At 41.0% G+C, this 16,277-nt stretch overlaps 1 protein-coding gene across 2 annotated transcripts in view; it reads left to right on the plus strand.

The window, feature by feature from the left end:
* G2E3 (G2/M-phase specific E3 ubiquitin protein ligase) overlaps nt 1–16,277 on the plus strand; it is a 41,052-nt gene that overhangs the window by 13,518 nt on the left and 11,257 nt on the right. For both annotated transcript variants that reach the window (XM_019488787.2, XM_019488784.2), the window contains exons 6-12: nt 361–485; nt 1,864–2,029; nt 3,436–3,542; nt 4,409–4,525; nt 6,842–6,966; nt 7,070–7,199; nt 13,355–13,501. In XM_019488787.2, coding sequence (XP_019344332.1) covers nt 361–485; nt 1,864–2,029; nt 3,436–3,542; nt 4,409–4,525; nt 6,842–6,966; nt 7,070–7,199; nt 13,355–13,501 — 917 coding nt within the window. The remainder of the gene's footprint in view (nt 1–360; nt 486–1,863; nt 2,030–3,435; nt 3,543–4,408; nt 4,526–6,841; nt 6,967–7,069; nt 7,200–13,354; nt 13,502–16,277) is intronic.

Genomic DNA, 16,277 nt, shown 5'->3' on the forward strand with positions numbered 1-16,277 from the left:
CTTATTTGCAAAGTGATTATGTTTAGTCACATTGATTGCTGGATTTTTTTTTATATAAGTAACATGTTAACAATGGATTTTGCCTGTGTATAGACCTGGGATGTTGCAGTGTGCAATGAATGCAGTCTAACTTGTTAATCAGGGGTTATATAGCTCTCAAACTTCTGTTTCTTAATTCCCTGAAAAGTGCATAAATCATAAATAAAACTAGCTAGACTATTTGCTCCAGTGATTCAGTTTAATACCATTTCCTTTCCTGTTCTCTTTATGCCAGATTACTTTGTTTGTTTAATGTTCATTCCTACAACTTTAATTATGCTACTGTTTTAATATACTATCATTTCTAACATTTTCTCTTAGAAATGTAATATCTGTAAGAAAAAAGGTGCTTCAATTGGATGTGTAATGCCCAAATGCAAACGAAGTTATCATTTTCCTTGTGGAGTTCAAAGAGAATGCATTTTCCAATTCATGGAAAACTTTGGGTAAGATTTTTTTTTTTGGCTCTTCAAGTTATAGTTGCATTCTTTGTTGAATGGGAGGTAAACTTTTTAAAATACATCTGCTTTTCTATTCAGGCTTTATTTGGAAGAGAAGGAATTGAGCATTTATAAGTAGCCTCCTATATATATAATATATACTAGCTTAATTGCCTGTGTGTTTGCTGCCACCTGAAACTTCCCCAGCAGCAACTCAAACTTGAGCCCATGCAGCCAATTGCCACGGGCCCAATTTTCTTATCTAATTCTATAGATATAGATGAGAGAGAGAGAATTAGATAAGAAAATAGCAGCTTTCTTTCCTCAAAGTTAGAGAAGATCACATTTTCTGAGAAACTTTTTTGGCCATTTTTTCCATGTGCCACATTGTGGCTCACATGCAAGCCAAGTAAAATGTAACCGTAAAGGGATGCAACTACTCTTGCTTGAACTAAGAGGCAAAAAGTGGAGCATCTTACAACTGTGCCATGGTCATTATTGCATCAAACATATGGTATATGAGAAATAATTCACCAGTATCTTAGGGTGTTAATGTTTTCACAAAATGCAGTCATTTTCTAAATAAAATTGCTATGTGGATGTTTGATCTGAACGTAACGCGCTTAAACTCTGAAACCTAGCTATGACCCAGTATGTAAATTTATTCAGTTTTATAAGAAAAATGTACATTTCCTCCTTGTTCCCCTGACCTGCCAGTCCTTCCAACTCAACTTGGGACCTAGGAAGTAGAGATGACTTCTTCCCTTCTGTGCATCTTTGGAAAGATTAACCTCAGCTGTATCTTGACAATATGTATCCAGGCCACTTTTTGATAGTGTGTTTAAATGAAAGAACAGTTTGAGTCCTCATATCCCAGGCTGAGTTTGCAAGTCTAGCAGTTAGAGAACAGGGAGAGAATCTTGTTATCCTTTGAACCATAGCTTGTACAAGCACCCCAATGCCATTTTTCAGTTTTAGTTTTCAGTGTGAATGGATATTAAAGTGCCACCGCGTCTCCTGTATCAGTATTCCTGTGCTTAAAGATGGTGGTAAGGGCACTTGAACTAAAGGTCGTTTGAGCACCGCCACTGATGTTTTTAAGGATGGGAACACTGATACACAAGACAGGAAGCTGCTGGAGCGTGGCAATTGCCACACTCCAGCAGACTCTGTTAATTGAGTCTGTTCCAATGTGCTGGAATTCCAGAGCATCAGAGCAACCTTGGCACTCACATATAGGTGCCCAGAGGTACTAGATTTAATGTGCTTTCACCAAAGCATGTTAATGCACATGTAGATGCACCCAGGATGTTGTATTCATCATGAAAAATAGTGACTGTTTTTGAAATTCACTATTAAGCAGAATTTTAATTTTCTATTTAAGGTCATATTGTTGGGATCACAGGCCAGTCCAAAAACTTCCACCTGGTGAATCTAGAGGCTCTTCACAGTGTACAATATGCTTGGAATTCATTGAACATCTTCCACAGTACAATATATTGAAAAGTCCCTGCTGTAAAAATGCTTGGTTTCATAGAGACTGCTTGCAGGTAAAGCAAACTTTGTTTTCCCTCCCTCAGTGCCACCCCTCATCTTCCCCCCCCCCCCACCTCCGCAAAAGAATAGCATTTGTATTGTATTTATGTGCTTATTTAAAAACAATAAACTTAATAAAGGCACAGCAAAAATAAGAGTATAACAGATGTAATCAGGTTTCTGTTGACACCAGGCACAGAACAGACTAATCTGTCCATGTCCTCAGAATTCTAAAAGTTTTAAAAATACAAGTATTTTAGGGGGTTTAAGATTAAGAAAAGATACTGCTTTAGGCATCATCTTTGGCATGCATCCCTTTCAGGAGTCTGTATCCCTTTGTTCATCTTTAAGACTATTGAAGAAAGAATGATCTGTTACCCCATAAGTGCCTTATTGTAGTGCCCTACATTCAGAGGCCAGCTCATAAGTCATGTTATCTTAATCACTTCTGTTCCTCTGTTTTCCATGTTTGAATATGAGTATAAGAATCTTTCAAAATCCAAAGTGAATTTAGCGCAGTGGGGCACATAATTCAAAGTAAGTAATATGCTTTCACACTGGAGAAGGCACTGTGAACTTAGTTGATGGTAGGTCACAGCTACTGTATTTCTCAGGCTTAAAATAACCACTCAATTTTTCATGTATAAAATCTAATTATTGGAGGGTCATCTTTTAATTCATCTCCCCCACCACTGCAAAGAAACAAGCAGTGTGGGGGGGAGGAGGGAGAAGGTGGTGTGGGGAGGTCAACCAGTTTATCCCCTGCTTGTGCTTGCCCCTGCCTTACCTTTGCTCCATATCAGCAGGCTCTGTCCCTGTTCTTGAGGCATTTAGCATGACCCCAGCCCAGTCCCATAGTAGCTGTGTAGACTCTGCATTGCTGCTACAGGGCTGGGTTGGTGCTGTGCTCGGTGCCTAGGCTGCAGTGTGGATAGAGCCTGCTTATGCAGAGCAAGAGTAAGGTAGGGAGGGAAGTGGGACAGGCAGAGGAGCAGAGGCTGTTTGAGGGAGGGGAGGGAGGCTGCAGGGTGGAGATGGAGTGGGGAAGGTTACAGCTGTGGATATGGCTGCAATCCCAAGTAGGGGTTGGAGCCTGATCCACAGCAGCCACCTGTTCCCCTACCGCCTTTATACTTGAGTCAAAGACAAGGAGTGTTTTTTCCTTATGTCAAATGGGGGGAAAAAATCTTGTCTTGTAATTGAGTAAATGCATTACTTAATCTTGTGAAAAGATATGCTAGGTCAGTTTCCTGTAATTTCAGATTGCATGCATCAGGGATGACCAAGGCATTAATGAAGCTTGTGTTCAGAATGTAGGGCCCAAGTGTTCAGTGAGTGCCAATGTCTTATTGAGACCAAAAGAATGAAAACATAAATGTCAGTAGTCTAATCTGTTTTTTGTTTCTTTGTCCTGGTGCAGTATCAAGCTTTGAGTGCTGGAGTATTTTTCTTTAGGTGTACTGTATGTAATAATAAAGATAAATTTCAGAAGGAAATGTTGAGACTGGGAATACACATTCCAGAAAAGTAAGTGACATTCTAAAATGATGTATATAATTTCTGTTTCATAAATCTTTAGCTAAGCAGGATAACAAAACGTATACTTATTTATTTCTATATGATTATAATTTTAAACCCATGATAACTTGGTGATACTCATATTAGGAATCAGAGCTATTGATTGTTTTAAGTGCAGTTTGCTTCTTTGGATCACATATCAAATTTGCAGAGTACTATGATAAGATGCGTAGCATAGCAGAAAGCGTAATTGTGGGGATTGCGTATCAGATCCCATCATGTCTTTACTTGCACATCTGCCAGGGATCTAGGTGTTGACAATACCTGGACTTCCCTGCTGCTTAACTCCTTCTGATCATGAAGGCTTCCCACAGTTTCCCAAGACTTGGAGTGCCCCCAATCTGGGGAATGGGTGGGGAACGTTGATCCTCTGCTCCTTTTGCTCTGCTGTGCTCTGCTTCACTTCTGCCTGGGGACTGCAGTGAGTGAAGCAGGTGCTGCTCCCCACACCTTTACCAGACTGAGTGCATCCTGTCTGGGGAAGGGGAAGGTGCAGGAAGAAGGGACAGCTGTAGGCTAGAATGCTTATACTGCTTCCCCTCCCAGAAAGATTTCTAGGAGTGGAAATTTCATTCCCTTCCTCTTGACCTGCCTCCTCCTTCTCCCCTTTCCCCTCCATTATCAGCTAATTGTTGTTGGGATACCATATAATTGCATTATCTCAAATTATGTTGTTTCATTTCATTTACATAGCACGTCACAGTTAACATGATTTTTCAAGATTTTTTTTAAATAATTTTGTTTCTATTTCCTACAAAGGCTAGAAATAAGATTATTAGACTGAAATCTTGATTAAGAAATGTGTATATTTACAGAGATGCATCCTGGGAACTTGAGGAGAATGCATATCAAGATCTTCTGCAATGTTACGAACACTGTGACATTAGAAGATGTCTCTGCAGAAATGGGAGAGATTATAATGAACCTGATAGGTATTAACATTAGCTTTTTCAGGTGGTATGTTAAATATTCTGTGATGTGGGTGGAATACTAGGCGATACTGTTGCTGAAAGTGGTGAAGTATCTTTTAAAAGTAAACAATGAAAGCTAAGAGTCTGTTTTAAAATACATATGAACATGATAATGTGAAATCTTAACATTTTCTTTTAAAAGCGGATAATCAGAAAAACCTAAATGTACCAGGTTATAAAAGTTGGAACTCTTATTATTCATTATCCTTCTCCTCTTTGAAAGTGAAGCGTGCGGCCTGAGTGGCACTTGTCTGGGTTGTGTGTGGCCCACACAGTATGTGAAAAAAGGGCAAAGGACTGGCCCATGCTGCAACACCCCCAGCCACTCAGAAGTTGGACAGTCCTGTTCTACAATTCTTGTTCTGAATGATCTTCCTATCTTTATCTTGCTTGCTTTCTAAACTGACTTCAAGCATTTCAAAGGACAACTTTTCTCTGTAATGACTTCTTTCTGGTCAAATTTTAGGGGCCTACATTCAGTTGTTGTTCTCCTTGACTTTTCTTCTGCTTTCAGGCTGTTGACTACCTTCTTTGATTTTTCAGCCTTTCTGCATGCCTACATGTTCATTAATGCCCTTTTGTTAATGTGCAATAAATTTAGTATCTCCATTGTGAAGTACTAGAAAAAGGCACATTAGCTTATTTTAATGTGCGTTAGCAAAAGTACACTTTTTGTGACACTTTAGCGTACATTAAAATAGGCTAATGCACATTAGAGCGTATGTGTAGATGCACCCTTTGTGTATTATTTCAGTATCTCTTCTCATTTTTGCTGTGAAGTATTGTTAGGGGCCAGTCCTTTTGCCCTTTTTTCTCTGTTAAGAGACATTAATGTAACCTGTTTTCTTGCTGTAGCTATCTGTACTTCTACAGATATTTATTTTCTACCCCAGTTTGTCTTGATCCATCTTATCTTACATTTTTTGCTACTTTTTCTGGAATATCTTCTCTTTGGTTCAGACCTAATATACTTAGAGTTAAGTTGCATGTGTTCTCTCTCTCTCTCTCTCCCCCCCCCCCCCCCAATCATTCAGGTTACACTCACCATATTCAATGTTTTGCAGTGCTCAACTACTTGTTTTGCATCAACTAGTCCATTCCTCCTCTTCTTCTTTAAAAGGGCCATTTATCACTTTTGCCCACAAACATCTGTTTTTTCATCTATCTTGTCTGTGAACAAGGAACATATATTTTCTGAACACATTAATTAAAGCTCCCTACTTCCTCCACTTTTACATGCATCTTGAAGACCCACTTCTGATGTGGTGCCAATGGGAACTGACTTAAGGTAGCAATTAAATTAACATTGTTTTGTAAAACTATGGCCATGAATCACTCAGGTCATTCTACTTCTCAAGGGATTGAGGGTATGCCTGTGCCAGGGCTATCAAACTCATGGCCTGTGGGTTGTATGCAGCCTACAAGAGGTTAATTTGCAGACACCATGGCCCTGCCAAGTTGTCACTTCCTCTGCCTCTCCCCCCTTCCCCCTCACCCGCATCACCCCCCATCACTCCAACCACAACAGCAGCCATGGTCTCTTTGGGCTCCCCCTCCCTCTTCAAGATTCTGCTTCCTGCCTATGTGACACAGCACAATGTTACAGAGGAGCCTATGGCTAGGGAGCTAGGAGTGGGCGGTGCTGGGCCTGAGAGACCTGTGGCTCCCACTGGTGTGGCCTGCACAGCATGCAGCCCCAGCTTCTTACAAGTTAGTCGGTCTTGGTCTATGCCATGGCAACAATATGCCCTGACACTAGAGAAGTTGAGCATGTCTCAGCCATGAGTGTCCTGAGGGTTGTGGGTTTAATGCCAGCAGTGCCACACAGAAAACATGAGCCATGCCAGGAGTTTCCCCGCCCCTGCGCCGCCGCTGCCACCACATTGCTCCCAGTAGCGGGGCATGGAAAAAAAGGTTGGGAACCAGTGATTTAAAAGTTGATAGGAGTTACTAGTCTATTTCAGGGAAGCTGACCAATGGGTCTTGCAAAATTAAGAGAATACTAGCTGACTACAAATTGGTTGCCTCAAAAGGGCACTAACTGTGGCATAATAAAACTGATTTATTTTTCCTATTGCTCTCAAGGTTTGGCGTTTGGAATATATCCTCTCTGAAAGAGAGAAGTCTGCCAACCCAAGCAACCTAACTATACATCAATTAATTAAGCTTGATAAATAATAACTGTTCTTAAGCTAAATATTTGGGTTGAGTTTAAAGCCAAAGAGTTCTTGTATTGACTTTATTGTGTTAATTCTAAATACAATGTGTTTCTTTTAGTGAATGGGAAATAAAGCGTTGTCAGTATTGTGGTTCCCGAGGAACTCACTTGGCCTGTTCCTCAATGCAGTCATGGGAGCAAAACTGGGAATGTTCAGAGTGCAGAAGTATCTTCGCCAAGTCAGGTAATGCATGAAATGACTTAATTTGATAAAGGTGTTTAATTATGTTTTGATATGATTTGGGTTAGCTATGACAGAACAGTAAAACAAAGATTTAATTGAACAGGGAATTACCAAAACCAACAAAAACGCTCTTTGGCTACTTCAGAAAAAATAGAAGGGAATGGTTGTTTGGATGAACCCTCTCCGAAGTGCCCCAGACAGTCACCAGGACCCCAGCACAGCTTTCTCGTCAGGTGTGTAATTAATCTTCATTCTTCAAAACATATAGAACAAAATACAATGTAAAAGAACATTTTATAGTTTGCTTTTAATAGTCTAGAATGGGGGTCAGCAATATGGGCCTCAGGCCAGATCCAGCCAGCAAGAGTTTTTATAAATGAAGCACACCACATTTATATATCCTCCTGCAAAACACACGTGCATGTGCTACTTACTGAGCTAGGTGGGCCACCAGTAGCTCCTGGTGCTGCAGGCCCAATCCTGACCAGCCTGCTGTGAGCCAAAAATTGCCAACCCTGTGTCTAAAATACGTGGTAGTACATTTATCCTTATTTTGTAGCAAATTTTACCTTTACCCTGTTGCAAAACTGGTCATGCCAACCCTCCATAAACAAGTAAAGTAGTCAAATGTTTCATGAATAAGCTATAAATGTATTATTATTAACTTACTGATGCCATACACCAGTGGGAACCAGTCTATTTAACAGGTATGCAGTAAAATAAGACCCATTCCCTTCTTGAGTGCTACACTGTCCAGTCATTGCTCAGCTCTCTTCTTCCTGCCCTATTCACCACTGTCCTCCCTGCCAGATCTACAGCAGCAGTTACGGAACACAATGTGTGGGTAAGGAGCAGAAGCTGTAGGATGGAGGGGAAGCCTGGAGACCTCAGCTGTTGCTGCTGCAGGTAGAGCAATAAGGGAACTGCCAACTGAGCAGAAGCCTCAGGAGTTGCAAATTAACCCTTCATGAACCATGTGCAGCCTACGTGCTTCCAGTTGCACGGCCTTGGCATAGAATAGATGATTACAAGAATCTTTTGTCTGATACTTTTTCTCTTCATCCAAATGGTGATAAACACACTTACTCTTTGCATATGCAGCAGTGTGGCTTCAATAAGCTTCATAACTTCAAAAGTAGATTCTTTAGCTAGCAGCATCTGTCAGAGGTGACTGTGTGTCACCGAACCTCCACATGCTTCTTTGCAAGAGCATAAAGTGCTGAGCAGTTACAACTTTCCCTTGGTTCCTTCTTGCAGCCTATGGCAGTGCAAGCAAACCTAGTCCAGCTTCTTGGACCTCTAATGTTAATAATTTTTCCAGGTTCAACTAATAATCATTTTTTTCAGATCACATTTTGAAATCCTTATAAACAACCTTCAATTTCAACATTTTGGAAGGAATTAAACCTGTTTTGTTTGAATTCTTTTGGCCTAGTCCTGAACCAGTACCTGATACTCTTTTTTAGATCCTCAAGTAGTAGAGTAAAAATTACAGGCTTGAAACCATCGATGGGCTACTTACTCCTTTAGCATAATGACATAGTAGGTGCCAGTTCCAGTTTGCGGAGAACCCACATCCTAAGCAAATGCTTCATTTTGGCATTTTTTAAATCTGGGTTTATAAAACTCAAGATGCCAGACTGGTAATTTATCTCTCAGAACAGTCTATGCAAATGGTGTTGACTAAAAATCTCACTTGATAAAAATCTCACTCACCAAAACTGAGTGAAAAGTAGCAGATAGAAGAAGCAGATTCCAATTGTACCAAGCCTAAATCCAACTCCAGAAACCCAGCAGGACAGCACTGGAGCCATGTCTGGTACTGAGATGGCTCCCAATACAGATAGAAGCCTTGACTTCACACAATCCTACTCCTTAGCATAGTCAATAGAATAGGTGTGTCCATTGTTGTCATATCTAGAGTACACCTTCCCTCAACTGAAGCAGGGCCCAGCCCTATATGGTCTTCGAATGGTGCTGCAGAACCATCAAGTAGAGTACAACTGCTCCACCAAGGTCCAGCTCAGAAGTGATCAAGCTAAAAACATACTAACCATTCTAATGGCTGCAGGGTGCTATCCTGGCTCTCTGAGGATACTGGGAGTCATCTTATCATGCCTTAAGGCAGGGCTTCTCAAACTTGGTGATACCACAAGCCCAAGTACTGGATGGCAGGGGACAAGGAGCTCACACACGGCAGTGACTGCCACCATCCACCACTCTGCACCACCACCATGCGCCAGTTCCCCGGACCTCTGTGCGTACCCCCTGGGAAGTTTGCGGCCCCCTTTTAAGTTGCTCCTTTTAAGACCCACAGTTTGAGAACCCCTGCCTTAAGGAGTTATTCATTATTATTCACTCATTTCTTACAAACTACAAGGACTTAGCTTTCAAAGAATTGGCACTGTTTAGTAAGAAAATTAAGTATATCCCATATTTTCAGGCTCCAGTTCATTTTTTTTTTTATGATACCTAAGAAGATAGGTATCTCTGGCATACCGTAAGACCTTTCTTGAGTGTTGACACCACTGAACACAACGCTGCTTTTTTTTTAACTATAGACCAAATATCATTCAGAAAAGTAGCCAACAAATAGATAACTTTCCAACTTTTGTGTTTTATACATAAGGCACTCTGGTAAAGTGTTGGCAAATTTGACAGTTTGGTAGAGTTGCATCAAGATAAGTCTAACAAGCACTTACTTTTGGAAGCTATCTTTCACATTCCATGAGCAATGACTAAATATTACCAGTGTCAAATGAGCAGTGGTTATGGCCATCCAGTTGTTCTATTTACCTCTTTACATTTTACTTCTTCATCTCCCTTCAAGGACACTTCTTACAAGAGCCATTGACAATTGGAAGTTGCCTTACTATTCTATCGTTTCTCATTTCAATAATGGGGAATACAGACCATAGCCCTATTCACCATGGTAGAGAATGCAAACTGCAGGGGAAGTATGAGTCCAGGGTGGCTGACATTGCCTTTAATATAAGAAACTTTGTACCAGGTCAGACCAGAGGTGTGTATAGCCCACTTTCCTGTTTCTGACAGTGGCAAGTAGCAAATGCTTAAGAGAGTGTTTGTAGAGCAGGGGTTTCAGATAAAGCCCACAGGTCCCAGACCAACCCTGCATGCTGCATATGGCATGTGCTGCCCCCCAACCTATGCAGAGCATGTTTGGAATGTACTTCCTACAATGCCAGTCCAGCCCTGTGTCTAGGCTCTGAGGCCAAATCCAGCCTACAGACCAGCTGTGCATGCTGGAGCCAGTGCAGGTGCCACACATAGTACGCACCCCCCACCAGCCCCACACACCGTGTGCAGTCCAAGCCCTGGACCTGAGGTAGTGCATGCTGTATGCAGCACGTTGGGCTGAAATCAATATATGCACTGCACATAACACAGAGAGCCAGTTTGGGCTTCACACAACATGAAGCACCCCACCAAACTGGTCCTGAGCTGTGGCTCCAGGTTCCAGTCTGGATTGGGCCCACAGACCAACCCTACACACCAGAGCCAGCATGCAGGGCCAAGCTGACATGGGTACCTCATGTGGTTCATTCCCAGTGTTGACTTTGCATTCAAGTCACAGACCAGTGCATGCTGCATGCAGGGCTGGTACAGGCCATACATTACATGAGCTTCCCACTGCAGACACCCTGCACACTGGCTTCAGTGTGTAGGGCCAATCTTTGGGCCTGATCCAACCCACAGACTGACCCCATACCTTGCATCTGGCCCATGGGGTCAGCTGAGTTTGACTTTTGCCTATTGTAGAGGATGTAAAGTGATCCATCTCCTGTCTCAGCCCTCATTCTTCAGTAGTACTGAGACTTGCTCTGTGCCTTTCAAAAGGATACTTTTCATCCCCAACATAATATCAAAGATCAGGAAGTACAGAGTTAATATTTTCATGACATAAATAGTTGTCATACCTACTATGATCGCTGCATCTTGGAACCATGACCAGGTACTTTGAAAAGGCTTGTAGGTGAAAGTGATCCTTACCCAGAGCAGAAAACATCTCCCATTTGGCAAACTAGAAAAGTTGGGGGGGAGGGGTTCAGGGGTTTTTTCCCCTTATCGCAGCACAAAATAATGCAAGCGCTGTGGGATATACTGATTCCCAAAATCCTGAACTACTGCACATGCCGAAAATCTTAAGTACATCTGGCAGGAATATCAGGCTGTCGCATGCCAGTCTTGAACAGATATTGTTCTCTCAATCCATGGTCACAAAATTTGTTAAAGGTAGTCTTTGTGCCTGTCCTTGAGTTAGGGACTAATCCCTTCTCATGCCTAGGTCTGACCCCTTTGTGAACATTGTAGATGTACTGAAAGGCCTGGCATTTACATCCTAGACAGTTTACAAGATTATTCAGTGCATTCCTACCTGTTGTCAATTGGCTAGTAAACCTCCTTCTCCAAACATCAAGCACACTGGAATAGAGCTCAGGTGATAGACCTTATGACAGCATGGTGATGTGCTAATTTCAGAGATTTTGTAAAGCCACCACATGCTTTATATTTGTTAAATGCTGGGCCCCTGACACACTAGTCAGCACAGTTGCCAAGCTCAGAAGAGTGATATGACAGTCAGAGACGAGGGGTGGCAAATTTTCCAGTGCTTTATTTTTCTGCCAAAAATTTTCCACCCCACATCTCTACCTTTAGTGAAAGAGAATGTGGTTCAAGTAGTTCCGAATCAGATTTGTCTCAGTCTGATTCTGAAATGGAACTAATAGTGCAAGCGATTCTACAGATAGTGATAGCGAAACTAGAGGTGATGCAATGCCCTCAGTGGAAAAGAGTTAAATTCTGTTGAAGTAGATGAGTGGACAACCATGGAATATCATGCATAGTTCTTTGGGTGTGCTAAAATTAGTGTGTGAGCAGTTTTTAGTGCCTTCTTTTTTGTCTTAAATGTAAACAGACAATGTAAGGGAAGTGCATGCTATTGTGTTTTGTCTTTACATTTTTACAAGTATTCCAATAAAAATAATTTCTTTCCACATAAAGCTTTGAATTTGTTTGAATATAACATTTAAACCACGTTGTATGCTGAATTTGATTTTTTTCATAATAAAATATTTCAGTTTGAATACTTGTGCTATAGGGACATAAAATTAACATGGGGGTACTTTTTTAGTTTTATTTGACTTACATTTAGTAAACAAATATGCTAATCTGATCATGCTCTATTTAGGGCATTGGAAAATTGTCCAGAAAATTTTCCAATTCAGAATTTTCTGGAAAACCCACATCTCAGATGACAGTCCTTATTTGACTTAGCTCTGACTCTTTCCAAGACTTGCCAGTTATCTGCAGTGACATCCACACTGATGCATGCTTGTGCCTTCCAGCTTCTCCCTCCTTGAAGCTACCATTGAATGAGGACTGAATAATGAGTAAACAGGATCACTGTATTCAAGTAGGCAGCAACACTGGCTGGAGGCATAGCCCTAGCCGATGCCAGTATTTAAGAGTTTGGGCTTACGTGCATGAGATGCATACACACCTACAATGGGAGAAATGTTGGCATCTTGAACAAGTATAGGATAATGCATAACGTGATTAAAGTTTAGCTCTAATCCTCTCTTAGAAGATGGGCTGCTGTTACTCAAAATAAAGTGGTAGTGTGATATTTTTTTTGGCTCATGCAGTACCAACAAGAATAACAGTTTTGTGGCAAGAAACATTGCAAGAAACAGTAGTGCAATTCATTTCCTGTCACCTGGGAACATTGAATTTTGCAAAGTTAAGTTTGCAATGTTAAGTGCTCAGCGTTGGGTGTAAATATAAAAAAAAAAGGTTGTCACTCTCTCTGGTCTGCCCTTTGTTTAATTTGCTGCTTTCTTCTTTGCCATTCACTTAGCCAACCCCTTGCCTTTGCTTTCAGGGCTAAACTGAATCACGATTTGTTCTATAAAACCTGATGGGACCTTAAAATCTTGCTTACAAATTGTAAATAAAGAGAAAAATGATTGAAAGGTATTTCAACAAGGTGTTTTGAGCCAATGCTAACTGGAGCCATCTCAGGGCACAAAGCTATATTTGTGACATAATGTAATTTCATTTTTTTTTTTTTCATATTACTGGTATGTAAAGATTGCCATGTTTTAATGTTAGTGCTATATAGGGTATCAGTCTGGAAACTACAGAACTGAAAAAATGAGAGTTACATCATTTGCCCTAGAGTTCATTGTGTTTACCACCACACTGCTTAGCACTACATAGATCAGTGTTCCTAAGGGTTAGGCACTATTATTATTGCACTTTAATCACCATGAGAAAACTATACTGGGACTAGGGTTGACTAAAATGACTTATTAATCTGTAATGCATACAAGAAATTCACATGCATCTTTATTTTGTTTCCTAATAGATTTACCCCTTCCAGGTCACCAAAAGTACTGTGCCAAAACAATTTGACTCCTTGTTCCCGGTTAGATCATCCAGCATCCAATAGAATGGTAATGTCCATCTCGCCACTGATCAGTTCTTCATCCAGGATTCAGTCAGTGAGGAAAAAGTAAGCTAATATTTCTTTTATACTGAAACAGGGTTTTTTTAGCTTTCATTTTTATACAATATTCCCTAAATGTTAGGATGCAGTATACTGATGGTTACAAAATGGAATATTTAACCTAACTTGCTGCAAATCTGATTTATGCCATCATTTATATTCAGCAAGTAAAAACCAAAAGTAGACAGAAAAAAATACATATATAATTGCTTGACTAGTGACTAGAAAAAATAGGATTTTTTTCTTCTGGCTTCCGTATTTTATCTCCCTCAATTCATGGGTTTATTTTCAAATGGATTTTCAATGTTTGGATGTTTTATGCATGCATGCTTTTTTTTTCTATACCATATGCTTCCATTAAAAGATACTGGAAATCAGCCTAATGAAAAAATACCATTTTTACATGTTTACCAATTTTGAATCTCCCCACTGCATTTAAGTATGCACTATGATTGTGATTCCAACCTGTATTTTGTTTCTATTTTGTCTAGCTTTTTGTCACAACTGAGTTTAATTTAGCTTCTTTAATGTAACGGCGCAAATCTTGAATTTTGTCATTGTTGTCTTGTTCACCTTTCATTGTGGTTTTGATATCAAAGCTCGAGTTTTGATATAAAAAGATTGGTGGAAAAATACTCATGGTTTCACGGGACTTCATCTTCCATCCAAATGCATTTAAGACGGACGAGGAATGTCTTTCCCCAATTTGTTAATGGATGTTGATGTTTTTATTTTCTTGCCCATTTTTGCTTCTGTGATTGTAGACAAGAGTGTTATTGAATGATTCCTATACTGACGCTTCCTGGCAAGTGTGTACAACTCATTTACAAATGTGCCTTTATCAGACTCTCAAATTAGAAGCTTTTCAGTTTTTTTCTTATACTTGTAATTTTTTGATATTTTATTTAAAAAAAAAAGTAGAACAGTGGTCAGCAGTGGTTCTTAGGCTATATGTTGGAATGACTTGAGTTCGCGCTGGAGGTGGGGTGCTCGGACCCGCCTACTGCAGCATGGGAAAGGTGAATGCTGATGAAGTCCCACATCTATGAGCCTTCTATGAGTTGTATTTTGCCTTCCCCTACTTTAGAGCAATAGTTTGAAAAGAGGTGGCAATAATTTAGTTATGAAGATAAACATAACTACTAAAGCTAAGCTCAACAGGGTTAAAAATGAAAAGCTACAAAAATAAATGGCATTATAACACATGTACACACCCCTCCAAACATACCTTATTGTGCCTCACTCCCACTCATGGGCAGAAGAACCTGGCCCTGCCAGCACACACCTTCCAGACGGGGCTGCTGCTACTGCAGCCCTGGGGACCTGCTCCACTTCGCCAGTGTCCTGCTGTCTCTAGGCAGCAGGTAGGGAAGCAGTGGGGGCAGGGCTGTGGCTGAGCGGGACCACGGAGCATGGGGCTGGTGGCAATGTGGAGCCTGCACCCAGGGGGCTGGTGGCAGTGTGGAGCTCGGCTGGGCGGCATGTGTGTGTGAGGGAGGTGAGGGATGCGGGGTCCCCCCCACACTCCTGTGACATGCAGCCCTGGCAGGTGATGGCAGCAGCAGCAGATGGGGGCACTTGTGCCCGGTGGGGTATGGCTCTGGCCAGCACTGTACATCACAGTGAGGGGCACAGCCTCTGCTGGGCCATCTGTATTGCCAGCACTCCCCATGTGCACACGCAGCCCCTGGGCTCACCGGGCATGGGAGGGAAGCCCCATGCACTGGAGCTGGCTGCACAGCACAGGAGGGAAGCCTCAGGCACCTTCCCCTGGGGGGCAGGGAAGGCAGCCGGCTCCAGAGTGCAGGGCTTCTCTCCTGTGCCCAGAGAGTGCAATGGAGCTCAGTAGTTGATTGTTTTGAGCAATACATTGAGAACTGGCCTAATCTGATGACTATTTGTGAACAAAATTGTGACAGAATAGATGGAACTGTCATAGCCAAAGTTCTCAACACTGGGCTGAAGAGAAATGTAAAACATATGCTGACTATCCTAAAGCCTATTTCTGTAGCCTTGAACAAAGTGCATGCTGATGCTTATTGCTGATGCTGTTGAAATTTGGAAGGAAGCAAGTGAGACCTTGGAAAGAGGAATATGCAATGACAGAATTAAGTTACAGGCATTAAAAAAAAAATGGATCAAGCAGTATCTCCAGCTTATTTTCTTGCCAATATTCTCAATACTCAGTACCAGGGTCAATGCTTAACTGCTGAAGAAGAGGAATTGCTATGGCATGGGCATCCAGCAATCATCCCTCCATAATACCAACTACAATACATTTCAGGCCTAAGGGTGAACCATTCAAGAAATACATGTTTGCTGAGTTTTAAAGGAACCAGTGAGCTGGTGGAAGTCAGTTAAGCACCTGGGTTCATCAGAGACTGCTGAAGTGATAATGCAGCTTTTAACAGCAGTAGCTTCTGCAGGTGTAAAAAGAATATTTTCTGCTTTTGGACTAATTCATTCTAAATTGAGAAATCGCTTGGGAACCTAAAAAGCAGGAAAACTTTAAGTTTCTCGTGTTGACCTGGCTGAAATAATTTATTTAATTTTTGTTAAAACACATTTCACACTTATAAACTAGTTAAATTCAAAAATACATATGCCTGTTTTGTTAAAATAATTATACATGTTTGTTGTTGAAGAAAAATATCCAAAATACATGTTTGTTGTTTTAGTTGAATAAAACAATTTAAAATGTCATAATTCAGTTTTCTGATGTAGCTGCAATTTGATCTGAGAAAATATCAAATAAATCACTGCTTTAAATGTACAGTGTGTA

The sequence above is a fragment of the Alligator mississippiensis genome, chromosome 2, assembly GCF_030867095.1.
Source record: "Alligator mississippiensis isolate rAllMis1 chromosome 2, rAllMis1, whole genome shotgun sequence".
In the NCBI taxonomy this organism is placed as follows: Eukaryota; Metazoa; Chordata; order Crocodylia; family Alligatoridae; genus Alligator; species Alligator mississippiensis.